The sequence below is a fragment of the Macrosteles quadrilineatus genome, unplaced genomic scaffold, assembly GCF_028750875.1.
Source record: "Macrosteles quadrilineatus isolate MER2022 unplaced genomic scaffold, UCM_ALF_1.0 Scaffold_5__1_contigs__length_97177068, whole genome shotgun sequence".
Classification (NCBI taxonomy): Eukaryota; Metazoa; Arthropoda; class Insecta; order Hemiptera; family Cicadellidae; genus Macrosteles; species Macrosteles quadrilineatus.
The window spans coordinates 62978647-62993267 of NW_026542598.1; the positions used below are offsets into that span (position 1 = coordinate 62978647).

At 36.8% G+C, this 14621-nt stretch overlaps 1 protein-coding gene across 1 annotated transcript in view; it reads left to right on the forward strand.

Annotated features, from left to right (window-relative positions):
* Window positions 1–14170, forward strand: part of LOC128995646 (rho GTPase-activating protein 100F-like) — a 91509-nt gene extending 77339 nt beyond the window's left edge. The window contains exons 12-24 of the mRNA XM_054420663.1: window positions 377–495; window positions 1690–1847; window positions 3059–3272; window positions 4077–4205; window positions 4556–4743; window positions 5526–5709; window positions 6468–6638; window positions 7058–7177; window positions 7340–7500; window positions 8462–8660; window positions 11774–11796; window positions 11828–11942; window positions 12423–14170. Coding sequence (XP_054276638.1) covers window positions 377–495; window positions 1690–1847; window positions 3059–3272; window positions 4077–4205; window positions 4556–4743; window positions 5526–5709; window positions 6468–6638; window positions 7058–7177; window positions 7340–7500; window positions 8462–8660; window positions 11774–11796; window positions 11828–11942; window positions 12423–12931 — 2290 coding nt within the window. The 3' untranslated portion in view covers window positions 12932–14170. The remainder of the gene's footprint in view (window positions 1–376; window positions 496–1689; window positions 1848–3058; window positions 3273–4076; window positions 4206–4555; window positions 4744–5525; window positions 5710–6467; window positions 6639–7057; window positions 7178–7339; window positions 7501–8461; window positions 8661–11773; window positions 11797–11827; window positions 11943–12422) is intronic.
* The last annotated feature ends 451 nt before the right edge of the window (window positions 14171–14621 follow it).

Genomic DNA, 14621 nt, shown 5'->3' on the forward strand with positions numbered 1-14621 from the left:
ATTTTTAAAGATATATTTTCTGCACACACTTGTTAAGATTGCCACAGCTTATTACTTTGCTATGGATCAAAAAGCATACCACACACAGTGTAATAAAAGTTTAAATTTGTAGGTTGATTATTAAAATGTGGCTAAAGAGTCTTTAGAATTTTGTCTTTATCTTTTTAAGTAATGAAAATTTAACAAAGTAGGACGTGTCCAAAGTGCAGAGGATGCGTCGTATTCATGACGTCACAATAAATGGTACAAGTAGTAGCCTCACAAAATAACTTTGTATACTGATTTAGATACTAAACAAACTTATGATAAATTTTGTTTGATACCTTATAGAATTATGGTCTAGCCAGCCCTTGTAACATGGTAATGTTATGTTCAGTTCCCGGCAGTCCAGTGGAGTCAGGTTTGAGAGGGACTCAAGGTCACTGCTGGACCAAGATGACAGTGATGGAGCCTTGTCTGCCCCTGAGTTGCCCATCGCCAGGAGAAAAGAACGAGGTACGTTCGTGTAGACACTACCACCTCTGTGTTATATTGTGTTTAGTGTTAGCTGGAGTAATGTTGGTTTGTAATTTATGAAAATATGCATACTCAACAGCCCCACCTTCACATCCTAGGACGCTAGGTTCTAGCCTGGAACTCTCACATATTACTTCAGCCTAGTCCTAGAGGGTGGTGACATTATCATATAGGTAAAATCCATTCGTGATTGGCAGGACTTGGACCAGGGACCTCAGGCTTCGAGCCTCGAGCTCTGCCACTAGACCAGCTCGCTCCCCTGTTGTTTTACATTAGAGATATCAATTATGAGTTTATCTTTGTTGTAACAGAAAAACTTTATTCTTTCTCACAAGGTGTTGCTAGCAAATCTTTTCTAATCTATTGTTTTCCTCACATTTTATATTCTTAATTGTGGAACGAGCTCCCCAAAGTTTTTGTTTTCATACGAGTATATGATCCCCAACTATAGTAGCAAAAAATTATAAATTTTATGCTGAGTTAAGAAATACAATAATGGTATTTATTTCTTACAATCATTCTATAATGACAAAGTATAAATGCAACAACTTTGACTGTTTTCTTAGAAATCATTGGTAGCCTATTTCATTGACTATCCACTCTACTAGATGTAACCCCTGGTGCATCGGTATGTTAACACAGTTTGTAGTGAACCTATTAAGTATTAAGTAGTATTAGAAAGTGTGTTTTTGTAGTTGAATGTTGGATAGTACAAAGCAATAGAACCATCGAATGCCTTCGGTCCCCTACCTCATCCGTACCAATATCCACTTTGCAAACCGATTGGCTGCTCCTTTCATTTAGTCCATCATGCGTAAATGTACAAAATATATAGCTTGTCCAACTTAAACTTAACGACATTGATTGAACTATAAAAAGAAGAAAATACAACACTGATATTTTTTAGAGAAATGAGAATAATAATTTGTCTAGTAAAAAGGTGTACTTAAAGTTTTTTTTATCCCTTTAGTAGGCCTAAACATGTAGTATTTCCACCTCATCATCATGGGTATGCATAATGTTTTTTAAAACCCTTTACTGTATACTTTGTGTAGCTGTTTGTCCATAGTTGAATGTGCTGCACGCGTAGACCAGACCACTAACAGAGAGACGGAGCGCTGGGGTCGCTAGAGTATGTGTTGTGTGTAGGTCTCTCATCCGGTGTGTTCACAGCAGACGAGTACCGCGCTTGGTTGTCACGAGCGCCAAGCACCAGTGCCATCTACGAGAGGATACGAGCGCGAGACAACATAACCAGCGCCAGTGTGCTGCGACAGAAGGGCCAGCGATTCACATTCAGCGCCGAGAACCTGCCTGAGAGGACCCGACAGGTCTGTATATTATGTTGTTTGTTTGGATTTTATTTTTATCAACAAACAGAAAAATCGTGAAAATATAAACTGAGGGTTTACTGATCTTGATTTAGGACACGCCATCTTCATCATTTTACCAACTCCAGTTTGCTAATGTGATATGAACAGACTGTTTCATCCTTGTCTCTGAAAATAAAGTCCTCAGAAGGAAACTTTTAGTGACTTCTATAACTATAAATGTTTTTGTCTTCTGTAAAAAAATTAAATACTACAATCGTTTTTACAATATTGAGTATGATCATCCCCATATTGCTGGGGAATTGTAAATATTTTCTGCAGTCCTAGAGAAATTTTGAACATCTGGGTCACAGAAAGATTGTGATCATCTTCTGTGGTCACAGCGAAATCATGAACATCTTTCAAGATCACAGAGAAATCAAGAACGTGTTTCCACGATCACTGTAATATCATCAACCTCTCCTACAATTAAAACAGTAAACATCACGTGCAATTTTGTCAAATTGGTAGTTCTCCATTTTGCATATTCACAGATACTCTCTGTGATCACATAAATAGAATCTAAGCTTGTCAAAAAAAATTTCTGGCCAACTGTTGACTCGATCCAACTTCAAAAAATTGTGGACCCTTGAGACCCCTACTCCCTAGTGTACATAAATGGTCCTAACAACCATGAGTGGTTTTCCTAACTAAAGAACTCATATTTTTTGTAACAAAGCTATCATCTCATGCATTTAACACTCATCTAGTTTGAAGCCATATTCTATTTACTCCACTTAGCTTCACCTTAAAAAATGTGCCCTAGTGTCAAATAAAATAGGTTTACATACCTTACGTCATCAATCCTTATTGTAGTATCAGGTGTCTAGTTCCCACACAATTGTAGTTTCATTATCAAGCCTTTGTTGTCAAACACCAAATTATTTAAACACATGTCGTCGTCAATATACATAAGTTTTACATTTAGGACACACAAAAAGAACAAATATATTAAATTGTTTCGATTTAACAGCAATTGTTTCGAACCTAGTCTGAGACTACAATAAAGTTTGATGACGTAAAGAGTAATGTAAATCTATTTCATTTGCCATAAATCAATCCAGGAGGCAATGCTGAATATAAAACACCCTAGTGTGTTGCAATGTAGAAATTAAATCCAAAAAATTGTTTTGAATAAACTGTACTGTGACTTAATTGTCATGTTGTTACAGTCAGAGCTGCTGTACTCGTCGTACAGGCCGGGTCAGCTGGCAACGATGGGTCCCATCACACCTACAGGCACGTCTACACTGGACCGACACACACTGTCCCAGCGCTCGACCTCGCTCAGACGCATGAGGCACCTGCTGGAACTGGAGGCCAAACACCTCGGAGAGCGCAAGGCTCAAGACGATCGAGCAAGGGTACTGGAGATTAATCCTGCAGGTTAGTTAGCAGATCTCTGGGACCAACTGACCATCCAAATATATGTCCCCCTCTAAATTATAAGTAGTTTATAGATTATCATGAAAAGAATAACTCTGCAGGTTGGTTAGCAGGAATTGTCGTGGATGTTTCTGTGGCATAAATAAGTGGAATGACGAGGAATGAGTATTTGTAATGTATTTCATAGCAAAAATCCAAAGTTTATAGCAGATTAAAAAAATAACATTTTTCTCAATGAAAGATAGTTTTTTTAGATTTAAATGGTAGGAAGGTTAGAATTTTAAATTATCTGAAAAATCTTGCAGGATTAATTATGTCTAGGAAGAGAAACCGTAATTTGGTTCTTATGGATTGATGATATGCCGAATGTAAAAAACTCCTGTTAAAAAACTTGTTTATTGATTTTGAAGACAGAAAAGTTCTGGTCTGTTTTGAAAATTATTGATCGGATCACTTCATAAATTCGTTTTTAATGAGCTCTCTTAGTCTCCGACTTATGTTCATTTATATTTAAACAAAGGAGTTTTAATTGCTTTGACATAAATAGTAGATATGGAAACACTTGTAGCATTTAAGCTGTTTTATTATATTATATTATTATTTGTGTTGCTAGCCTAGTTAGTGGTTAGCGTCTCGGACTTCGGTGTGGGAGGGACGGGTTCAACCCGGCACATCCACTAAACATTTATTCTTTTGTGACCCCTTGTAAAATGCCACTGGCGTAAAAAAAAAAAATTAAATTAAAAACACCATATTGTGTATAAGTGTAACGACCATTAGGCTAATATAGTGTTGTGTCTACAGAGTTCCTAAAGTACAAGATGGACAAGCCAGCCGGAGTACTCAACAGTGAGGTGGCTGGTGTCAGTGGACTGTTGTGGATACATCTGCTGGCTGGCCGCGGACTTAGGTCCTCTGTCACATCATCATCAGGTCAGTCCTGTACAACTCATACTGATGGACATCATTACTTGCGTTCACAGCATAACTTTGGCGTTGGCCAAGTTTGTGATGGCAATATTACTTGCTGCTACGATGTTTGGGGTGACATTGCAAGCTTTTCTGCACAACCTTGCTAGTTTTAACTTCAACTATAACATTTTGTTTGCGGTGACATAGTGAGCTTTCTACTAACGTTTTTAAAAGATTTTCTGAACTTTATTTTGGAATAGGTGGATTTTCAAAATAGTGGGACTCTACTTCCAAGGAACCAATTTATTCTCTACTGTGTTCTTCCCTGTATTCAGAGCTATGAGTGTAATGACTTGTTACTGATTGTACAGGTGGCATGAGAGACTTGTACTGTGTGCTGGAGTGTGACAGAGTACACAAGGCCAGGACTGTGGTCAGGACAGGTGATTTGGTGTTTGACTGGGACGAGACATTTGAACTGGACTTAGTGTCCAACAGGGAATTGGATCTGTTAATATACTCATGGGATCCACAATACAGGCACAAATTATGTTATAAGGTTGGTAAAAAATGTGTTTATTACTAGTTTTTTTATTAGCTGAATTTGTTTGCACTTTGGTCTATTTCCAGCTATCAATACTCATAATTCTTACTGCATTCAGCCAAACAATATAGTTTAAGCCCAGGTTGTGAGTGTTTTTATTTTGATTGAAGGGTTAAACCTGAGTGGCACAAGAAACACTAAAGCTTGATCCTGTACACAATATTTGGAATATTTATTTTCACTGTCACTCACATTATTTTTATTTAAACCTTTTTGACTAAAAATTATGACGGTAAAGCGAAATATTCAAATTTTATGAGTGTTTTATGTCATAAGGACTCTTTTACAATCAGGTTTAAGCCTGCATCCCATCAAAAAATCCTTAACAGCTGCATAGTTACTAGTTAGTTCTATATTCACTGGTAACATTGATTTTCTACAGATTCATTTCACTATTTCTTTGAGTGTCATGCACCATTACAAAAACCTGAGTGTCATATTATTGTAAAAGAAAAACATTTGAAATTTTCCAAGGTTTTGATTTTTTTAACGAACTAAAAGTTATTGGTCTAACAACATAGAGTTTACAATCTCAAACGGAATCTTTTCAAACACAAGAGTGTACATTCCTAACCATTATTCGTATATCAGTTGTTTCTTTTCTTTATTTAGGCTATCTAACCAAATTTGAATACACATGTACAGATGTAAAATAAACACTATTTTAAGTTTATCTAATCAAAGTAATGTTTACATTAAATTATTAATTGTGGTATGATAACTCCATCCTGTCGCAGGGCTCGGTACATTTGGCGACTCTACTGAGAGATTCACCCATACACCAGCTGGCACTCAAGATAGAGCCTCGAGGCACACTGTACCTTCGGCTCAGACACACAGACCCGCATCACACGTTCCTCAGGAGAAGTAAACAGCTGTTACTGCCCTCACGGTCTGGCGTCTCTAAGTCACTCGTCTCTGGTCAGTCAATCATTTATTTATTCAACTACAATTTTTGTCACGTCTCACCTTCACATCCTACGACTCTAGCATGGAATCGTTTTACACATTTTTTCAGGATAAGCATTTGAACCCGGGACTGTGAGCTGCAATCTTTAGTTGACTCATCTCTTAGCTTTTCAGATGTATCAAATCAAGTTTTTTGCTTCAAGCACTACATCATATTTCATTTATAGTAACATGTGTACAGTGTACAGTAAAAGCATCAGACATTACATACTTTTGAGCTTTGAAAAATATGTGATAGGCTTTTGGAATGTGTTGGTGGTTCGTTTTTTTGCAGTTAAGTTCTTAGTCTGTTTTAAAAGACAGCATAGAATTTCATTTTTTGCTAGTTGCTAGAGACAGCAACTAGATTATTAACGATCTGGATTTTTGATGTCAAAATCATCAATGGATCAATGTTCTCCTGAAATGGTTTTACGTCAGGCAATATGCTTTGTCATGAAATCATCAATCAATTCATTCAAACATTACTGTTTTTTTTCTTTAAATCTACTTACACCATAACATGAGTAAACTCAGTGCATTTTCATGTTATTGATTGTTTTCCAAATTATTTCATAGAGAAATTTAAAAAAACAATTTGTGTGTAATTGAAGTAAAGAGGCCCATTTTTTTACACTTAACAGATACCATACCACACACTAACAGCTGTTGGTTTAAACTTCATATTTCAACAAACACACCAGATAGAATCTGAAATGTTGTGTTTGCAGGTATATTCGGCACCGAGCTAGAGACAGTTGTCAACAGAGAGAACTTGACCGGTGGCGTGCCGGGAGGCGTGGCTACCTCTGTCACCTTGGCAACTGGCACCAACACCTTGGTACCCATCATAGTGAGACGTTGTGTGGAGGAGATTGAGAGGAGAGGACTGGACATCATAGGTATGTCTGTTTGGACCAATGCCAAAAAATAAACTTGACTTAAAATTAGTGGACTGTGGGTTTAGTGACGTTATATTATCTTTAGATCAACATAACTGGTCAAACATCAATGACCTTTCCTGATTGAACTGTTGATGTGATAGATAAAACCACAAAACAAACACAGAATAGATGTATGCAGTTATACAGTTTACCCGATAATGGTGAAGTGTGCCATGGTCACATAAATTATTGGGCAGAAATTGTGTTTTTTGTGACAGGCGTGTATACTTCTTATTTGAAAAACACATTTCTGTTTTGTTGATGTTTTTTTTTTTTTTTTTTTATAATGTTACAGTTGGTGTTTACTGTTTATTGATGTTGGGAGTATTTTCAGGCCTTATTTATCGAATAGGCTAATGACAGTAATTATTTTGTAGGTCTGTACCGGTTATGTGGGTCAGCCACCAAGAAGAGGATATTGAGAGAAGCCTTTGAGAGGAATGCGAGAACTGTCGACCTATCTCCTGACAATGTTCCTGACATTAATGTTATCACAGGTAGGTTTGACTGAAAACAATAACATAAGATACTACCTGAGGATAACATGGCAGCATTATCCCAACGGGGCAAAAATACAACAGTTACAATACAAATACAGCAGGGTACATTTCCAATTGATGTATTATTTTCTTATTTCATCCATTACAATGTTTTTGCAGGGGTACTGAAGGACTATCTACGAGAGCTACCGGAGCCTTTGTTCACAAAGTGTCTTTACCAAATGATGATCGACGCATTGTCTGTCTGTCTGCCAGACGACCCTGAAGGCAACGCCAAACTCATGTTTTCCATATTAGACTGCCTTCCTAGGATTAACAGGGTATGTAAAAAGCCGTAGTTCTGGATTCCATTTTACCTTGAAACTCCTCTTTTAACTTTGGTTTTCCTTGTCAACATCGCCCTCAAAGGCTTATGTATGGAACATAACAATAAAAATAGCAAAGACAGAGATGAACTATTATAGTATAAAAATGTACTGTAGTGATAAATTTGTGTGGTGACCCCAGATCATTTTGATCAACCATTCTAGAATTTACAAAATACACATAGGGATATCAATTCCGCAATTCCGAATCTCAGGATCCTGGGATTAGCGTATTTCAATCCCCGGAACAACGGGATAGCAAAACCAACGTTTTTCTTTTTTTCTTTTTTTTAATATGAGGAGTTTTACTTACCAAAATAAAAAAAATATGTCTAATCGCACTTGAAACATATTAGTTATGTGTCGGTTCGATTTTTTGAAAAAAAAAATTTTTGAAAAATTTTAAACAATTTACACACGTCAAAATTTATTTTCAAACAGCTTGGTTTTAGAGGTGTGCGGATACCCGAAACATCGGGTAGATACCCATCTATATTTAATGTTTAAAAAAGTTGGAACAGAAACACTGGAAAGGCAAAACAATAGAAGGGGTTGGGCAATGAGCTCGAAAGGAGCGCGGGTCACCGTGATTCGAGTGGGCAGTGGGAAGGGGTGGGTGCTCTATTTAGACCTTGAAGATATTTTTAGACTTGCACCACTTCCCTAAAAGGCTGACGAGGGGGATAACATTCGCAGGGCAATGATAAAAAGGTATTTTTCGGAAATACCACTTATGTGACGCCAAAACAATCCTACCAGTACATATTTTTAGCCTCTGTAGGGACATGAAAATATTTTATTTTGATTGCTTATTTAACAAGGTATATAGCTGATTCTATATTATGACCTGCTTAGGAAATAATATGGATTTTATATTTTGTAATTTGGTTGTCTCCTCATGTACGTGTTTTTCCAGGCCACACTTATTTACCTGATGGACCATTTGGCACTGGTAGTGTCACAGTCTGAGCACAACAAGATGTCTCCTCAGAACCTCGCTGCTTGTTTCGGTCCTGTGTTCATGCTGCAGAGCGAAGGCCCGGACAAACCTCTCGACTTCAATCAGCCAATCAACGCTCTCCGCTACCTCCTCGAAATCTGGCCTGTCAAGTCAGGTAATGTAAACACTGCTGTTAATGTGAGTTTTTTATTTGTGAGTCAGCTGTTCTTGAAATTATGCAGATTTTATAGAGCTTAGTTGATGTCTAGATTGTTTTTAAAAGGAATGTTTCAGCTGTATTAAAAAAAAATCATTCCCTCTGTTAGTAGTGTGAGGTGTTTATTTCGAGTAGGGTCAACCTATCCTAAACTTACCTCCGATTTGCTCGGACAGCTTGAGTAGTCCAGGGTTCTCGCTAACAGTCTCCGTCGCTCGCTAACCGCTTCTCGATCTTCGTAGATGGTACCTTTGTCGTCCTACACGCACGAGTATACTATGGTTGTATGTCAGCACAACGACGCACTGACTAGGAATATATCGGCACTAAATACGATACTTCTATGTGAACTAAAATACGTGACCAGCTTCTAGGCCTAACAAAAGGTATCGCTCCTCAAATAAAAACAATACTCTCGTAGTGAAATACTATGTCGTCACACGCAATAACAAAATAATAAAATTAAATACTTTTGGATAAAATAAAATAAAACCAATTTAGATAAATAAACTAAAAAGTGTAGGCTACTGTGGCACTGCACTCGCAGTGCCGGCCTGAGAAATACAATACGCTAATCTCTTACAACTAAGGTGATCGTAAAGAATATTAACTTCTACTCGCCAAAGTAAAACGGGAAAATAATACTAATAATGTAAGGATACAATGCAGTACTTACGCCTGTCAATACTTATTTCGCTTAATATTATCGCCTTTATTTTTGCGCTCGTTGCGTATCGCATCCACGACTTATCCTCGCCGCAGGTCCGCTATATATCTCAGGAGAGGGTGTGTAGCGAACATGCGCTTGCCGTCGACTGTCTCAAGAAATGTCCACTGTCCGCTGGTCTCGGCTTCTCCCCACCACGTCTACGTCAGCGCTCCGAGGTCGCAGCGGCCAAGTCACGAACTAGGAGGCTTGACTTGCCGTGGACATGTTTGATATTTTTGTCGAGCGCGCTCAAACCTTCGCGGCCTTAAAATAATTAAAACTAACCCCCCTAATACAATTTGACCATTACAGTAGTTATCTATATATTTAATACGGGACATGAAACTTTGTGAACAATAAGGCTTTTTTGTTTTAAGATTTAACCCCACATATTATATACCAAAATTAGGGATGGACGAGATTGGATTTTTAGTTCGAGACGAGACGAGACGAGATTTTTTATTTCTCATAAAATTTCGAGACGAGATCGAGACGGGATTTCCCTTCTCATACACAACGAGAAATGCACGTTCGGAATTTTTACCTGATTTTGTAACATTGTTAGATGACTGTTTAAATACAAAAATAATGATAATAGGCAAGAATAATTACAATCTTTTTTTAAAAAAACATCAGCATTACATTTTTTTATTAATCACGCCTAATTTATTAAAAATGCGTACGATTAGGAAACATAGTGATATCAGTTAGGATAGAGTTCAACTTATCCTAAAATAAAATAAATCATAAAATAAAATACTAATTTTTATAAAATAGTTACTTGTTTTGACTTTTTTAATTAAACATTCCTCACACTGCTAACTCTTAACAAGACTTCTCAAATGTTATTAAAATAATTAAAGTAATATTTACATTTGAAGAATTAATTAAATAAGAACGCCTTCGCAAAGGAAACGCAACTACAACACGCTCCTGTATTGCGGGTATTGCATTAACTTTCTGCAGGCGTTTTTAATTTTTTTTTTTTTATTTGTTTTTTATTCTCGTCTCGATAAAAATCTCGGCCAAAAAGAAATCTCGTCTCGTGTAACGAGATTTAAAATTTCCCGGAAATTTCCCAAAATTTTGAGACTTGACCATCCCTAACCAAAATGTTCGTCTAGGTGTGTAGATGTGCAAACTGGCTTTAGATTTTAAAAATATATCTTTTTAAGGGCTTGGGCTGCCCTCAAAGTTCCTTCCATAAGGATAACATTGTGATTGATTTGAATGTTATTATATTCTGAAACAGATGTCAATTATATGTTTTAAAAAAATCCCAGCTGTTTTGTTTGGTTTTGAAATGTAAACAGTTTGCATGTTTTTTTTTTAATAATTAGAAACCTGGCAAAGAAATGTTACCTATAGGACACGACGGGAGAAAAGTTTTACATTTTATTTTCGTTTAAACATGCCAAGGACCCGACGACAAAGAAATTTTGCCGGTCGGACACGGCGAGTCAACTTACGGCAAGCAATGCAAAACGTAAGGAGCCCAGACGATGAGCTGGAACAGTGGCAACGTATACTTACAAAATTACACTGACAAATACGAGAATTCAGCCGCACGCACTTGGCGAGATGGCATTAAAATGTCAGAAATGTGGTGCGCTACATTTTAAAAGAAAACAAAGAGGACGAGGCGAAGGATTTTCATCCTGCTGCCATAAAGGAAAAGTGAATCTACCACCATACCGAGAAAGTTATTATATCCAGAACCTACTTAATGGAGCAAATCATTTGAGCAGAAACTACAAAGAGAACTTTAGATCGTACAACTCTGCGCTCACAAAAGTCAGCACTCTAGCTAAAATAGAAGAACATAACGGTGGAGGGCCTTTCATGTATAAGGCGCACGACACAATTTATCACTCAATTGGCACCTTTCAACCGTCAGAAGGGGAGCATTCCACATATGCCCAAATTTATATCTACGACGTCGAAACCGCTGTTCAAGAAAGAATGCTAAACAAAGCTAATGGCTGTTTTGCAGCGCTATGAACTGCTGCAGATTTTGACACAACATTTGGTTGATATTACGCGCAAGTTTTCAGCATGATGAGCTCCATCCTGCAAAATACTCCTACTGACCAGCAAAAAGAACTTAGAATGCATATAGCCAACGATCGAGCTCAAGACCAACGTCGATACAACAACGCAACTTCTAACGACGATGCTATAATATCCTGATTTATTATTCGTGCGAATTCTTGCGGGTTCACCTAGTCCACTTAATAGATGGAAGCCTGCTTTTAGTATTTTTTCACTAGCCATAAATCGTTATACTTAGCTGTACATATTGTGACTTGGGTTAGTTAGACTATGTGGTTATGACAGTGTTCATCAGGTCAAATTTTCACAGGCAGTCCGCGAGCTATTGACCGCTACACCAGCCCCTCCGCTCCGCCCCCCCAAGGCCTCGCCACTGCCACTGCCGCCCCCTCTGCCAGTCAAACCTCCCGGGTTCTCCCCTCTGAAGGGTGGCGTCGTTCCCACTCCCTCCAAGGGGATCCGCAAGCCTCCTCCTGCAGGTAACACTGGTGTTGTAGTTTGCACTATCTTTGGTTACTTTACCAACCTTTATTCCTGGGAGAACATAGAGCTGCAACAAATGTCATACACCTCACATGTTTCCGAATAAACTTGTTTCACCTCTCCCCAACTCTTGCTTTTTCAACAGACTTACTCTCAGTGATTTTTGGTCTTCCTTTTCTCAAGTTCTTTTGAGACTCTGTTTTAGACTCCATTTTTTTATATTTTTTTTAGTTTTGAACTCTTATTTACAAAAGATAAAACCTTATGAAATGCCACTGACATTATAAGAATAAATTAAACAAACCTACAACTAGTTCCACACTTTACAAAAACCAAGTTGTCATACATACAATCCTTTAGCAGTCCTAGAACCAATAATCTACTTTTTCATTTATTAACTGTTAAAGACATACCATATTTGACTAGAGTATATGTATTAACAATCAACCAAGTATCTGTACAGACTGTTTTGTCAGTTCCAGCCCGATGTACGCCAGTCGTCGTAGCTTCCCCGACCAGTGAGTCCTCCCCGGACGATACTGAGGAGCCAACTAGTGATGGTTCGGTGAAACGAACCCCCCCTCCAAGGGTGTACCAGCCCCAACACAACGGCCAGAACGGAGTCTCTACCCCTCCCGCCGTACCCAGTCGCAACCACAACCGCCAAATTTTCTCTAACTCCAATAATTTTCCTCACAATTTATCGGTTGAGAAGTCACCACAGTCGCCGGGAATGGGGGGAGCCTACGATTCAGACAAGTCCTCTCCAAAGGTGAGCCCAGGCTTCGTTAATGGAAAAAATAATTTCCAAGAGGAGATTCCAGAGGGCTCGACTGCCGAGACAGAAGAGCTTTCTGTGGAGACGCCGAGTTCATCGACCGGAACCGAAGAAGATTCTAGGAAAGAAGTCGGGGAAAGAGGGGTAGAAGCAGACGAAGAGGCTAGCGATGATGAAGTTGAAAACGACGTCATGAGTCAGAAGTAAGAATCGGACGCGGAAAAGAAATCTTCACTGCCATACTTATTTATCTTAAAAACATTTTACCTTATTGATTTGAATGTAACGGTTTTTCAAATTTCTAACTTCAATATCTGAACATATTGTTTTCTAACCTGTACATAATCTGAATAACCTCTGTTTGTTCTATATGTAAAAATTTAGTGTCGGTTTTGTTAAAAACAATTTTTTTAAGAATGAAATCGGGCACAAAGTTGTGTATAAAGTGCAGATCTCAAAGCAAACAGGGGCTCTAGTGTATAAAGATTGAATGAATATAGGTAGGTATTGTGATAATTAGAACAATTTAAGAATGATAGCAATAAATAGACCACCTGTCGGTGAAAATTGGGCTACTTACGTTATACAGTTATCATTTGTTGATAGTATATTCACTTTGAAATAGCTATACTATATAATGATATTATGTTAGCCTCTCAAAAATGCAAATATACATGTCTAATCAAATAAATCAACATATAAATTGTGAAATGAATTTTCAAAACCTTAACAAAAACCTAAGTGTACAATAGTTTATTGTGGTCAAAAATCCCAACTATACAAATTATACTATTAATAACTATTACAAATTATACCTCGAACTATGTCAATTACCTTCTAGTGCTTTCGCAAAGTTAATGAGTCTCGTTATTGTATGTAACCAAGTTATAAAATAATCATACATGCGCTATCAAAGACAATAACTTGTTAAATTTTCGCTTGCTAAATCTTTGTGACTGCTTGTGTTTTTGAGAGGTAAAGTAATTTACTAATTCATACAAATTTTGTCCCACTTTACTTAACAGATACTTATGCTATGACACATAAGTATGTTTTTCTTATTATTTTACATTGAATTCAAGCTAGCAAAATATATCAAGTTGAAGTATTATATACTTCCATCTGGTAAAATAAATGTTACAACAACTTCAATAAATAAACAACTTCCACAATAATTAATCAAAAGTTACGGTACTCATACTTATTGACATTTAACTATAACCAATTTATACCCATTTAAATTTGATTATATTATAAAAATTATCAGCAAATCTTTGCTCCCATATAAGTATTTCTCTGAGTTTTTATTAAAATACTGATTATCAATAGGCTACTGTATAAGAAAATGCCTATACAAAATAATACGTTATAAATGAGATTGCTATTTTTTGTTTTGACCTCTAGAATAGGAATTAATTTATTCTCTTAATTAAGTACTTGTGTGCTTTATTTCTGCTCAATTTATTAGTTTCAGGTTTATTACGTATTATTAACTGTATACCCACCAAACCTTTATTGAAAATTTGTTAAACTTAAACAATTGTTGTACTTATAAATTATTCAAGCTTTTCTTGTTGGTTTCAAAAATCAATTAAAATCGGAATAAAAATCAATGTTTTCTTTAGTTTGATTGTTTTAGCGAATTTCCCATATAGCGAATAAGCTATTACCGTAGTACTCATGGTAAGACCTGGACGCAGGACCAAATTTTTCTTCTTTGTTTTGAGGTCCCTAGAGGCTAAAAACACCATCCGTTCAAATTCATATATATTTATTTATATATAAATATATATATATTTATTTATATATTATTCTTGAAGATTTCTTGATAGCCTTATGATAAATGACACAAGAAACATTGAAAATTTTCGTTTAAATCCAATCAAGCAAATGGAAA